This window comes from Salmo salar, chromosome ssa18 (genome assembly GCF_905237065.1).
Source record: "Salmo salar chromosome ssa18, Ssal_v3.1, whole genome shotgun sequence".
In the NCBI taxonomy this organism is placed as follows: domain Eukaryota; kingdom Metazoa; phylum Chordata; class Actinopteri; order Salmoniformes; family Salmonidae; genus Salmo; species Salmo salar.
In genome coordinates, this window is record NC_059459.1 from 10,361,273 (window position 1) to 10,375,562 (window position 14,290).

The 14,290-nt window shown below is 46.9% G+C and overlaps 1 protein-coding gene across 2 annotated transcripts in view; it reads right to left on the reverse strand.

Moving 5' to 3' along the window:
- The window catches only part of LOC106576776 (inositol polyphosphate-5-phosphatase A), a 280,882-nt gene that overhangs the window by 13,262 nt on the left and 253,330 nt on the right, over window positions 1–14,290 (reverse strand). For both annotated transcript variants that reach the window (XM_045700743.1, XM_014154171.2), the window contains exon 12: window positions 7,582–7,655. In XM_045700743.1, the coding sequence (XP_045556699.1) occupies window positions 7,582–7,655 (74 nt within the window). The remainder of the gene's footprint in view (window positions 1–7,581; window positions 7,656–14,290) is intronic.

The following is a 14,290-nucleotide window of genomic DNA, read 5'->3' on the forward strand; positions in this document are numbered from 1 at the left end:
GGTAAAACCTAGTGTATCAGTCAGACCTGGGTTCAAATACTATTAGAAATCTTTCAAATACTTGAAGCGTTTGCTCTAGTCCTGGAGTGCCAGATGGGTGGGCTTTGCACTTTTGCAAGTATTCTATCGGTTCCACTGCACCAGACCAGCTCAATCAAGCCCAGATAAAGTATACTGCTCAAAAAAATAAAGGGAACACTTAAACAACACAATGTAACTCCAAGTCAATCACACTTCTGTGAAATCAAACTGTCCACTTAGGAAGCAACAGTGATTGACAATAAATTTCACATGCTGTTGTGCAAATGGAATAGACAACAGGTGGAAATTATAGGCAATAAGCAAGACACCCCCAATAAAGGAGTGGTTTTGCAAGTGCAGACCACAGACCACTTCTCAGTTCCTATGCTTCCTGGCTGATGTTTTGGTCACTTTTGAATGCTGGCGGTGCTTTCACTCTAGTGGTAGCATGAGACGGAGTCTACAACCCACACAAGTGGCTCAGGTAGTGCAGCTCATCCAGGATGGCACATCAATGCGAGCTGTGGCTAGAAGGTTTGCTGTGTCTGTCAGCGTAGTGTCCAGAGCATGGAGGCGCTACCAGGAGACAGGCCAGTACATCAGGAGACGTGGAAGAGGCCGTAGGAGGGCAACAACCCAGCAGCAGGACCGCTACCTCCGCCTTTGTGCAAGGAGGAGCAGGAGAAGCACTGCCAGAGCCCTGCAAAATGACCTCCAGCAGGCCACAAATGTGCATGTGTCTGCTCAAACGGTCAGAAACAGACTCCATGAGGGTGGTATGAGGGCTCGACGTCCACAGGTGGGGGTTGTGCTTACAGCCCAACACCGTGCAGGACATTTGGCATTTGCCAGAGAACACCAAGATTGGCAAATTCGCCACTGGCGCCCTGTGCTCTTCACAGATGAAAGCAGGTTCACACTGACCACGTGACAGACGTGACAGAGTCTGGAGACGCCGTGGAGAAAGTTCTTCTGCCTGCAACATCCTCCAGCATGACCGGTTTGGCGGTGGGTCAGTCATGGTGTGGGGTGGCATTTCTTTGGGGGGCTGCACAGCCCTCCATGTGCTCGCCAGTGGTAGCCTGACTGCCATTAGGTACCGAGATGAGATCCTTAGACCCCTTGTGAGACCATAAGCTGGTGCGGTTGGCCCTGGGTTCCTCCTAATGCAAGACAATGCTAGACCTCATGTGGCTGGAGTGTGTCAGCAGTTCCTGCAAGAGGAAGGCATTGATGCTATGGACTGGCCCGCCCGTTCCCCAGACCTGAATCCAATTGAGCACATCTGGGACATCATGTCTCGCTCCATCCACCAACGCCACGTTGCACCACAGACTGTCCAGGAGTTGGCGGATGCTTTAGTCCAGGTCTGGGAGGAGATCCCTCAGGAGACCATCCGCCACCTCATCAGGAGCATGCCCAGGCGTTGTAGGGAGTTCATACAGGCACGTGGAGGCCACACACACTACTGAGCCTCATTTTGACTTGTTTTAAGGACATTACATCAAAGTTGGATCAGCCTGTAGTGTGGTTTTGCACTTTAATTTTGAGTGTGACTCCAAATCCAGACCTCCATGGGTTGATAAATTGGATTTCAATTGATTATTTTTGTGTGATTTTGTTGTCAGCACATTCAACTATGTGAAGAAAAAAGTATTTAATAAGATGATTTCTTTCATTCAGATCTAGGATGTGTTGTTTAAGTGTTCCCTTTATTTTTTTGAGCAGTGTATTTTAAATGAATTAAAATAGTATTTGAACCCAGGTCTGGTATCACTCAGCCTCACCAGGCCAGTTGAGAGCCTTTATCCCCAGGCTGCAGTCAGACAGCACTGGTGAGCGTCATACAGGCCAGGCCCCTGTTCCATCCTGTTCCACATTTCCTATCTCCTGGCCAAATGCCATTATCTTGTTCTACATAATGACCAATATGTGAAAAGCCAAATAAGTGACAAGCCAAACATATTTAACGAGGGCAATATAAACTAGTGAATATCGTCAGGGAGCTAGAGATAAGAGTTGTTAGAGTATTAATGACACAAGGGCAGAGGTCAGGAGGGGCATCATGGGGATAAGTTCACATGACTCAGTGTTACGGGGCTGTACGGACGCAGAGATTGGCGGAGCTGTCAGGTTATTTTAATTTCACTGGAAAATGTAAAAAAATGAGAAATGTAATGATACCTCTCCCGCTCAACCATATTTGTTTACCGTTGTCAGGGGAGACTTGGCAAAACAAGGCCGGGAGCAGGAAAAGAAGAGAGACACCTCCATTTTCATTCACAAAGATCAGCCACACAAACTGCTATCAATAAATCTCCCTGAATGTTTGCTCCACATTTCAGGGTTGGGGAGCTCTCCGCCACAACATTGGCCCAACACAAACACTGTGTCAAATGCCACAGGTTGCTCAGAGGTTGTGTGTGTGTTCACATGTTGTGTGTGTGTGTGTGTGTGTGTGTGTGTGTGTTCACATGTTGTGTGTGTGTGTGTGTGTGTGTGTGTGTGTGTGTGTGTGTGTGTGTGTGTGTGTGTGTGTGTGTGTGTGTGTGTGTGTGTGTGTGTGTGTGTGTGTGTGTGTGTGTATTGGACAGACTGCTACACTCTGTCCAAGAGGTTCTGTATGTGTAAAGAGCTGCATCTATTCTGCAGCCCCCCCTTTCACTCAAGAGAAAGTCTTGAGCGTCTATTTAACCCCTATATGTACCAGAGGAGTTTAAACAAAGGCTCCCTCTAATCCCATTGAAAGCATCAGCGCAGCAAAGAAGCACACAGACACATGGCCATTGGAAATGACCAGCTATCATCATACAACAAAAGCCCCTCGTCATTTTTTTTATGGCTCACCAGCAGTTAGAATGATTGATGTGTTGAGTGTGAAACAATGTTCCTCCTCAGCTGATGATAACGCTCAATCTCCTCTACACTCCAGCGAATAATACCAGCTGTGTGTGCGTGCCTTAGAATCCCTCTCTTACAGTAGTTAACGAACATCTGTGGTACTTCATAAACTGAGTCACGCGCCTCCGACGGAGTATAGGAGAACCTTTCAGAGGAGGAGAGGAGCTAGAACAAGAATGTCCTTCACTTGGCTTGCCATCAGACACACGCACGCACACACATACACACACAGTGACATCACTCTTAAGATGCCCAGGGGGCGGGATCTCAATGTCTTCCTCATTCTGCAGGGAGAGTTGGAGAGCCAGTGTAGGGCCTCCCAAGTGACATAGCTGTCTAAGGCACTGCATCCCAGTGCTAAAGGAGTTACTACGGACCGGGTTTGATCCCGGGCTGTGTCGCAGAAGGCTGCAACCGGGAGACCCATGAGGTGGCGCATAACTGGTCCAGCTTTGTCCGGGTTAGGGGAGGGTTTGGCCGGCCGGGATGTCCTTGTCCCATCGAGCTCTAGTGACTCCTTGTGGCGGGCCGGGCGCATCCACGCTGACTTGTGCCATCAGCTGTACAGTGTTTCCTAGAACACATTGGTGCGGCTGGCTTCCAGGTTAAGCGAGCAGTGTGTCAAGAAGCAGTGCGGTTTGGCAGGGTCGTGTTTCGGAAGGCATGGCTCTTGACCTTCGCCTCTCCTGAGTCCGTACGGGAGTTGCAGCGATGGGACAAGACTAACTATCAATTGGATAGCACGAAATAAAAAAATCGAATAAAAAATTAAAAAAGGAGAGTCATTGTTCTAAGAACTGTTTCCCAATGGCCTTAATGACACATTCACAAATTCAACTATTCAATGAAGAAACATTACACTCAGTAAAGTGCTGTTATCCATTGGTGAACTCTTGGAAAATCTAAGATGGCCATAAATTATAATGCAAAGCATTCAGTTGCTTGTTTTCAACTAAAACTTGTTTTCTGTCTTTATTGAAGGGACAAGGGATGGATTAGTGTTTTGAGAGCATGTCCTGGAGATTTGGCAGATCAACACTTATGTCATTGGACCAAATGCTATTTTCCTCCCTAAACTAATGGCCAACCGCACAGGTAATTTGTTTTTCTCAAGGTTTTCTTCCCCCTGCACTGTAAATGCTGTGTATTTTCCCAGGGGGGAAGTCACTCTTCGGCCCATCCTCATAGACCCGCCATGTTTGGAAAATGTATGCTAACTTGCCAAGGTTGGTCCCGGGGCGCTCCCGGCTTCCTGTTAAACACCAAACGGTGAAGAGACAACTGTTTATCAGCCGCCCTCCTCACCCACCCTGCCCCTCCTCAGCTCATGACCTCCTGGCCGATTCGCCCCTCTCCACTACTCCGCGCTTCTCCCGCCCTGTCTAGACTGGGCAAACACAGACGCATGGGGCTGTAGTTATCCTTTCTAGCTCAAGCGATTTCCCATATTTCTCTCTCTCCGCTCTCACCTCTCCATCTCCCCTTCCACATCTCTTTCTGTGTAGCGGACTCTTGGGGCCGTATGGAGATAGAACCGCAGTCTGTCTGATGACGCTGAAAATCCCCTCAGAACCCATTCAGGGTAACCTGGTTAAAGCAGGAATAAATTATTCCCCTACTCTCTCATTGTTTTACTGAATTTACCCCCAGCCAGGGTTTAAATTACATTTTTGCATCGATCTTAGACAAAAAAAGGGCAAATAAATTTGATAACGGGCAGTACTAAAAGCCTTCTCCTAAATCAATAGAAATATATGAATAACATAAGTTACTCAACCTCCTTATATGTTTTAAGGGAGATTACCGTAGTTATGCTACTCCAGCAAACTGAATCAAATGTAAAATTGTAATTATACCATTCAGTTAGTTTCAGTCTTGGGGCCATGCTGTCATTTGTTACAAAGATGATAGTCAACCTTTGCACAAGAACCTTTCTTGAAAATGCTCAGAAGAGCGTTAATGGAATGGATGGCGCTTACTAGTTAGATCATATGTGATTGGTTTCCAATTGACAGACTGCGCCTCATTCCCAACTACCAAACTCCAACAGACATCGCCTTTTAAAAAACGTGTGTGTGCACTCCTGTATGAATGGTATACCGCTTAGCCTATTAGCGTGCGGCAGCCAGCTGGCACCAGGTACAACTCTCGCGGGCTGCGGCCAAATTCCACACCCCGATGGCCGAGTGCTTAGACATGTCACGGCCAACTTTGACAGACAACTTCTTGAAGGTGAGCAATATGAATTTACAGCTTGTTGCACATTCCATAAATGCAAACACGACGCGCGAGTATGTATGGGACAGACAATGAAATAACGTATAGTCTCAATAACACTATAGTGTCTTATTCAAGAAATGGAATGGAACCTCCAGTTTGGAGTGTTTGGTCTTTTACTGCAGACTGGTTGAGGGTGAGAGAGGATCATCATTTTTCGCTGTTACACATTTTCACAACCTTATACCTACAGTTCTTGCCCTGTATTCATAAAGCGTCTCAGAGTAAGAATACTGATCTAGGATCAGGTCCCCCCTGTCCATACAATCTTACTCATTATGATCTAAAAAGACAAAACTGATCCTATAATCAGCACTCCTACTCTGAGACTCTTTGAGAATACAGGCCCTGATCTCTAAACAAAAATAATGGCGGGTTTGATGACATCTTTATACCTGGCAACATGCTCAATTTCCTAAAATACAGCGACGTCTAGGCTACGGTTTTCCACTCAATTTCACAAGTGGACAGACTACAACATGCAGGATTCATTGATAGATTAAACACGAGTGACCAGTATTGACTTATCGATTGAATGCAAGCGAGCATGTGTGTGTGTATAGAGGGCCTCTGATGGCCTGTGTTAAGGGGAGTAATAACCTCACAGATGGTGAGGGGCTGGTCCGGAGCAGGCTATGTGATGGAGAACAATCTTTGACTGCTTGATTGCTCATGGAGCACAAGGGAGCTCTGACAGGGGGAGGGGGGAGTATGTACACGCTGTGTGTGTGTGTGTGTCTGTTGGTGCAAGTGTGTGTTATGTGAATGGGAGGAGGGGTTGTTTAAGTTTAACTATGCCATTTCTACTCATTACACCACTTACAATGACGTGGCTTGTATCAGACACTGAGTGGATCAAATAACATTTCCGATGCTGTGCCGAGGTCTCATCAATTTGATGAATCATGTTTCCACATAGGTGGAAATCATTTGTATTCTTTCACAGCAGCCTGTTCATTCACCTGGCAGGGAAACTATGATTCAATATTATATTATGGATAGATAGGCGCAAAAGTCACAGAGTGTAAAAGGACAATAAATCCAGCCGTCACTTATGCAAAGCGATGTAAATGGGGTCCCTGATTAAGAGACAGAGTCATTTAAAAACAGTGACTGCCAGGACCTTGACATGCACACACTCCCTGCCTGCCCCGCCCCTTGCCCGCCACTAGAGCAGTTTATCAAGTAATTATTGTTTGATTACAGCGTTTCATTATCTGCACTGATTGAGTCACAACTGTCGGCAAAGGTCAAGCACCATTATCGCGCCAGCGCCGAGACATATTTCGATGCAGGCCGGGTGTGTGTTTTCCCTCCCTCTCCTCTGAAAGGGCTAATTGCAAATGCATTTGTTTGAGGAAGAGAAGACAGAGTAGCAGGACCCCCGCCCCAATGTCCCCCAACTCCCACCGTGATGGAATATCAATGCAGGCCACCTCACACACACACACACACACACACACACACACACACACACACACACACACACACACACACACACACACACACACACACACACACACACACACACACACACACACACACACACACACACACAAGCAAGAACAGACACGTGCACATGCAACCAAATACACGTACACACACCCAGGGGAGCATTTTAGGAGCACATCCAATCATACTAAACAATTGATAACCATCAAACATATATTTGGCATAGACAAAGCCATTTGGGCCAAGAGGGATGAGTGAGTAATGTTAAGGCCCCCATACCCTAAATGGACCAAAACATCAGCCTCTAGTACACTGCTGATTTACTTTGCTCTTCAAAGATGTGGTGCTGTAGTGAGGTTAGTAGGAAGGTCCCTTTCTTTTCATAACCCACTCTTACCAATGGATAGAATGTGTACTTACAAAAAAGTTATTCAATTTTTCGGTACCCTACACTGTTGACTGAGTCCTGGATAACTATGTATCGTAGCTACTGTAACTTGCACATGGTTAGAGTGAGATGTGAAGGGTATAAGAGTCAGGACTGCCATTTCAGGGGCAATGATAGTGAAGGTGAGAGAGTAGGCACTTTATGGGGTTATAGACAGGGGAAGTAGGTAATATACAGGATAATAGACAGTAATAGCTAAGTACCAATATAGGCACCAATTACTGTGCAGTGTAATAGATAGTTACATCCCTGGAAGACCATTATTGATTTAATTGGTGATTTTTGGCTCTTGTACCATAACATTATGGAATAACTGTCTTTTTAAAAGACCACATTAGTCAGTATGGAGTGGTACAAGAAATCCAATGACCAAGAGTACAACATTTGTTTATAATCCCCTATTAAATAACAGGAGTGATTGAGTTGAATCGGTATGGTTCACAGACATTGATTCATAAGGAAACATTGAGAGGATTTCATACCTGGGAGGAAAGGAGATCTCCAGCTCGTGCAGCCGTTCCTTGAAACAGGACAGCTCACTGTCAAACTGTAAAAACTGTGAAGAGAGAGAGAGGGGGGAGGGGGGGAGAAGGGAGGGAGAGAGTGAGTGATAAAGGGTTTATTTCTTTACAGAAAGTAATATCCACTATGTCAGTCATCACTCACTGAGTGAATAACTATGAGTGTGTGAGTGTGTGTGAGGCGCCTGCATGCATGAGTAAGTGTTAGATAATAATTGTGGTAGCTTCGTTTCTCTCCTTTTTCGACGTGTGGATTTGTGCCTTTGCCCGCATACTGCACAAGTGTCATGAACAGTGTGGTGGTACATGAAGGCAAGTGTGTGAGAACAGCTGACCAGTGCTTATGTGTGCGTCTCTGACCTGGCTATTCCAGAGCCATCCCTGTCCTATCGCAGCCCCTAGTTTGCTGCCGAGGGTGTGGGTCTGTCTCTGTCGCTCTACGCTGACAGCAGATCCAAACAGTCTTCATCAATCATGTCCCGTCTCCCAGCTGCACTCCCTCTGACTGCACCAGCACAGACGTACACCCCCACTCCATCCCCCCTCCTCTCCCCCCTTCCCAAATCCCATAAATCATTAGTGAGAAGTGCAATTAGCAGCTCCTTGTACACATTAATTATCTGGGAGATGAGCAGGTAGCAGGGGCATCGGCATCGCTGGCTCCCTGAGCGACGGACAGGTATCTGGGCAACCCTGCAGGATACATACAGACCCTGCCCCTTCCTGACTGACTGGCAGCTAGCAGGAACATACCAGAGCATGTTCATTCGGTGGTAAATTGACACCCTCAACAGAACACATATCAGATATAGTCTGATGAGGTCCTCTACACTGCCTTTGTGATACTGTCAGTAGTTATAAAGCTAGCTTCACAATAACATTACATGGCATGTAACAATAGAGTGAATGGAATCACCATCTAGGACAGTGTTAAAACCAAGCAACCAGCCAAACAGAGGGTAGGTGAGGGAGAATTGTCAGAGGAGTGGTGTCTTACCAGTGGAATACAAACATATCCATCAAATCAAATTTGAGTTGTCACATGCACCAATTACAACAAGTGTAGACTTTACTGTGAAATGCTTACTTACGAGTCCTTTCACAATAATGCAGTTAAAGTAAGAAAATTAACAAATAGATCAAAATAAAATAACAATTATGAGGCTTTATTCAAGCTATATACAAGGAGTACCGGTACCGAGTCAGTGTACTGGGGTACGAGGAAGTTGCGGTGATTGATTGAGGTAATATGTACATATAGGTTTGGTTAGGTGACTGATTGAAGTACTATGTACATGTAGGTAGGGGTGAAAAGTAGAAAGTCCGGGTAGCCGTTTAACTGTTCAGCAGTCTTATGGCTTTGGGGTAGAAGCTTTTCAGGAGCCTTTTGGTCCTAGGCTTGGCGCTCCGGTACCGCTTGCCGTGCGGTAGCAGAGAGAACAGACTGACTTGGGTGGCTGGAGTCTTTGACAATTTTTAGGGCCTTCCTCTGACACCGCCTGGTATAGAGGTTCTGGATGACAGGGAGCAGTTGCCATACCAAGCGGTGATGCAGCCAGTTAAGATTTACATTTACATTTAAGTCATTTAGCAGACGCTCTTATCCAGAGCGACTTACAAATTGGTGCATTCACCTTATGATATCCAGTGGAACAACCACTTTACAATAGTGCATCTAAATCTTTTAAGGGGGGGGTTAGAAGGATTACTTTATCCTATCCTAGGTATTCCTTAAAGAGGTGGGGTTTCAGGTGTCTCCGGAAGGTGGTGATTGACTCCGCTGTCCTGGCGTCGTGAGGGAGCTTGTTCCACCATTGGGGTGCCAGAGCAGCGAACAGTTTTGACTGGGCTGAGCGGGAACTGTGCTTCCTCAGAGGTAGGGGGGCCAGCAGGCCAGAGGTGGATGAACGCAGTGCCCTTGTTTGGGTGTAGGGCCTGATCAGAGCCTGAAGGTATGGAGGTGCCGTTCCCTTCACAGCTCCGTAGGCAATCACCATGGTCTTGTAGCGGATGCGAGCTTCAACTGGAAGCCAGTGGAGAGAGCGGAGGAGCGGGGTGACATGAGAGAACTTGGGAAGGTTGAACACCAGACGGGCTGCGGCGTTCTGGATGAGTTGTAGGGGTTTAATGGCACAGGCAGGGAGCCCAGCCAACAGCGAGTTGCAGTAATCCAGACGGGAGATGACAAGTGCCTGGATTAGGACCTGCGCCGCTTCCTGTGTGAGGCAGGGTCGTACTCTGCGAATGTTGTAGAGCATGAACCTACAGGATCGGGTCACCGCCTTGATGTTAGTGGAGAACGACAGGGTGTTGTCCAGGATCACGCCAAGGTTCTTAGCACTCTGGGAGGAGGACACAAGGGAGTTGTCAACCGTGATGGCGAGATCATGGAACGGGCAGTCCTTCCCCGGGAGGAAGAGCAGCTCCGTCTTGCCGAGGTTCAGCTTGAGGTGGTGATCCGTCATCCACACTGATATGTCTGACAGACATGCAGAGATGCGATTCGCCGCCTGGTTATCAGAAGGGGGAAAGGAGAAGATTAATTGTGTGTCGTCTGCATAGCAATGATAGGAGAGACCATGTGAGGATATGACAGAGCCAAGTGACTTGGTGTATAGCGAGAATAGGAGAGGGCCTAGAACAGAGCCCTGGGGGACACCAGTGGTGAGAGCGCATGGTGCGGAGACAGATTCTCGCCACGCCACCTGGTAGGAGCGACCTGTCAGGTAGGACGCAATCCAAGCGTGGGCCGCGCCGGAGATGCCCAACTCGGAGAGGGTGGAGAGGAGGATCTGATGGTTCACAGTATCAAAGGCAGCAGATAGGTCTAGAAGGATGAGAGCAGAGGAGAGAGAGTTAGCTTTAGCAGTGCGGAGAGCCTCCGTGACACAGAGAAGAGCAGTCTCAGTTGAATGCCCAGTCTTGAAGATGCTCTCAATGGTGCAGATGCATAACATTTTGAGGATCTGAAGGCCCATGCCAAATCTTTTCAGCCTCCTGAGGGGAAAGGGGCATTGTCGTGCCCTCTTCACGACTGTGTTGGTTTGTTTTGGACCATGACAGATCCTTAGTGATGTGGACACCGTGGAACTGTGAATGGGGGCATGCTCAGCTCTTTGTTTCCTGTAGTCCACGATCAGCTCCTTTGTCTTGCTGACACTAATGGAGAGGTTGTTGTCTTGGCACCACACTGCCAGGTCCCTGACCTCCTCCCTGTAGGGCTGTCTCATCGTTGTCGGTGATCAGGACTACCACCGTCTCGTTGTCAGCAAACTTAATAACAGTGTTGGAGTCATGTGCAGCCACACAGGCGGGGTGAACAGGGAGTACAGGAGGGGGCTAAGTACGCACCCTTGAGGGGCCCCTGTGTTGAGGGTCACTGTTGGGGGTGGCCTGTAAGAAAGTCCAGTATCCAATTGCAGAGGGAAGTGTTTAATCCCAGGGTCCTTTAGCTTAGTGATGAGCTTGAAGGGCACTATGGTGTTGAATGCTGAGCTGTAGTTAATGAACAGGATTCTCATGTCGGTGTTCCTTTTGTCCAGGTGGGAAAGGGAAATAGAGATTGCTTCTGTGGATCTGTTGGGGCGGTATGTGAATTGGAGTGGGCCCAGGGTGTCTGGGATAATGGTGTTGATGTGAGCCATGACCAGCCATTTAAAGCATTTCATAGCGACAGATGTGAATGCTATTATGGGGCAATAGTCATTTAGACAGGTTACCTTGGCGTTCTTGGTCACGGGGACTATGGTGGTCTGCTTGAAACATGTGAGTATTACAGACTGGGTCAGGGAGAGGATAAAAATGTCAGTGAAGACACTTGCTAGCTGTTCAGTGCTTGCTTTGAGTATACGTCCTGGTAATCCATCTGGCCAAGCAGTCTTATGACTGTTAACCTGTTTAAATGTCATACTCACATTGGCTATGGAGAGTGTGATCACACAGTCGTCCGGAACAGCTGGTGCTATCATGAATTGTTCAGTGTTACTTGCCTTGGTGCGAGCATAGAAGGCATTTAGCTCGTCTGGTAGGCTCGCATCACTGGGCAGCTCACGGCTGGGTTTCTCTTTGCAATCCATGATGGTTTGCAAGCCCTACCACAGCCGAAGAGCGTCAGAGCAGGTGTAGTAGGATTCAATCGTAGTCCTATATTGACACTTTGCCTGTTTGATGCTTTGTCGGAGGGCGTAGCAGGATATCTTATAAGCATCCTGATTTGTGTCTCGCTCCTTGAAATCGTCAGCTCTAGCCTTTAGCTCAGTGCGGATGTTGCTGTAATCCATGGCTTCTGGTTAGGATATGTACGTACGGTCACTGTGGGGACTACGTTGTCAGTTAACCTATTAATGAAGCCAGAGACTGATGTGATAAACTCTGGGTGAGCATTTTCTTGTTTGCTTATGGCCTTATACTGCCTGTTGAGTGCGGTCTTAGTGCCAGCATCAGTTGTAGCCCTGTAGCTCAGTTGGTAGAGCATGGTGTTTGCAACACCAGGGTTGTGGGTTCGATTCCCACGGGGGGCCAGCACAGATTAAAAAAAAAATGTATGAAATTGTATGAAATGTATGCATTCACTACTGTAAGTCGCTCTGGATAAGAGCGTCTGCTAAATGACGTAAATGTAAATAGACAGTTACGAAAAATATAGATGAAAACGCTCTTGGTAAATAGCGTGGTCTACAGCTTATCATAAGGTATTCTAACTCAGGCGAGCAGGTCCTCGAGACTTCCTTGATATTAGAGACTGCGCACCAACTGTTGTTGACAAAGAAACACCCCTCCCCTCAGCTTACCGGACGCAGCTGTTCTGTCATTGTTCAGCCACGACTCTGTGAAACATAGGATATTACAGTTCTTCAGATTACGTTGATAGGATAGTATCGAACGGAGCTCATGCAGTTTATTTTGCAGTGATTGCACGTTTGCCATTAGAACAGAGGGTAATAGCGACTTATCCACATGGCGTCGCATTAAAAATCCTGCACGTCAGCCTCTGTAGCGCTGCCTCCGCCGCCACTGAATGACGGGGATTTGGGCCTGGTCTGAGATGAGCATTATGTCCGCCTCCGATTTGTTAAAATAGAAGTCCTCATCCAAATTGAGGTTAGTAATCTATGTTTTGATATCCAGAAGCTCTTTTAGGTCATATGAAACGACGGCCGAAACATTGTAAAAAAATGTAGAATAATTTGATCAGCGCAAAAACACACAAAATAGCACAATTTGTCAGGAGCCCGTAGAATGCCGGCCATCCCCTCCGGCGCCATTCTATCAATCCACAATCCCAACATAAATGTTTGTAAGCTAGTTTAAAACTTGGTTGACATTTTCACATACATATGTGGGATACATTTACATGGCTGTGGATTTCTGTATGAGCAAGTTTATGTGGGTAACTGCGAGTAGCCAACCGTATGCATACTTACATGTAAAGTGTGAGCGTGTGTGTGTGTGTGTGTGTGTGTGTGTGTGTGTGTGTGTAGAACAGTGGACATTACTTTCCAGGCAGTGGGGCCCTCAGACAGAGTCTCTGTGGTTCAGGAGGGCAGATGTGTAACATTCATCAAACTCACAGGAGGCAGGGTCACAGGAGAGCTCACACAATGTGAATGAGGAATGGAGCCCGGAGGATGCGCTACACGCTTCACTGTGCACCACCACCATCCTCCCAATGACACGCTCCTAGTGTGTGTGAAGAGTCCTTAGTGGAAGAGTGAGCCAGCATATAAGTTTGTAACTGAGAGAATGTCAAGATGTACAGTAAAAGTTTGTTTGTGTGTGTGTGTGTGTGTATATGGTAATACAAATAATTGACTGTAAACATTTATAGAGGTGCGGAATGTAATTGTCCCTGTTTGTGTGCACCTCATGTCTGCGTCTATTCTTACCCTAATAGAGTATCTGGGGGTGTGTGTGTACACCGGTGTGTTTCTGTGAGTGTGAGTGGACAGGTGTGTTTGTCTCTGTGGAGCTAGTGCAGCCGAGATGAGAAGTGACACCTTTAAAAAGCAGCAGATGAGCTGTGTTGGGGGGTGATGAAGCGCACTGTGTATCTGTGATGTGTGTGTGTGTGTGTGTGTGTGTGTGTGTGTGTGTGTGTGTGTGTGTGTGTGTGTGTGTGTGTGTGTGTGTGTGTGTGTGTGTGTGTGTGTGTGTGTGTGTGTGTGTGTGTGTGTGTTTGCGCTTGTGTGTGCATAGAGCCTCTAAGTGAATGTTGAGTAATTCATTTAGGTTGACTGGAAAACCCAAGGGCTGAAATTTCACACTACATTTCATCCCGGGTCAATTAAGCATAATGATTTGCTGTTCTGGTAGGTCAGCAGTAAAAAAATCCCAGTTTATATTGGTTCAAGGCCTCGTTGCATTATAAAGATGGCGGAGTAGTTTGTCAGCTTGAAATGACCTTGGAGAGAGCTGCTAGCTGATATGGCTCAGGCAATATCATAGACAAGGAGAAAGATGAGGAAGTGCCCCCCCTAAACAAGTCCAGTGTTCATATTTCTTACTTCGCCTGAATGAGCAACACACACCTAAATCACCGTAGCTGTGATTGTTATAAGAGGGAGAAGTTGAAGGGACAGAGGGAATAAAAGGTATCTGGGCTGACTGTCCCTCTAACCCAGCCTGTGGTTGTGCAATGATTTACAACATGTCAAACTATCCCTCTGACAAC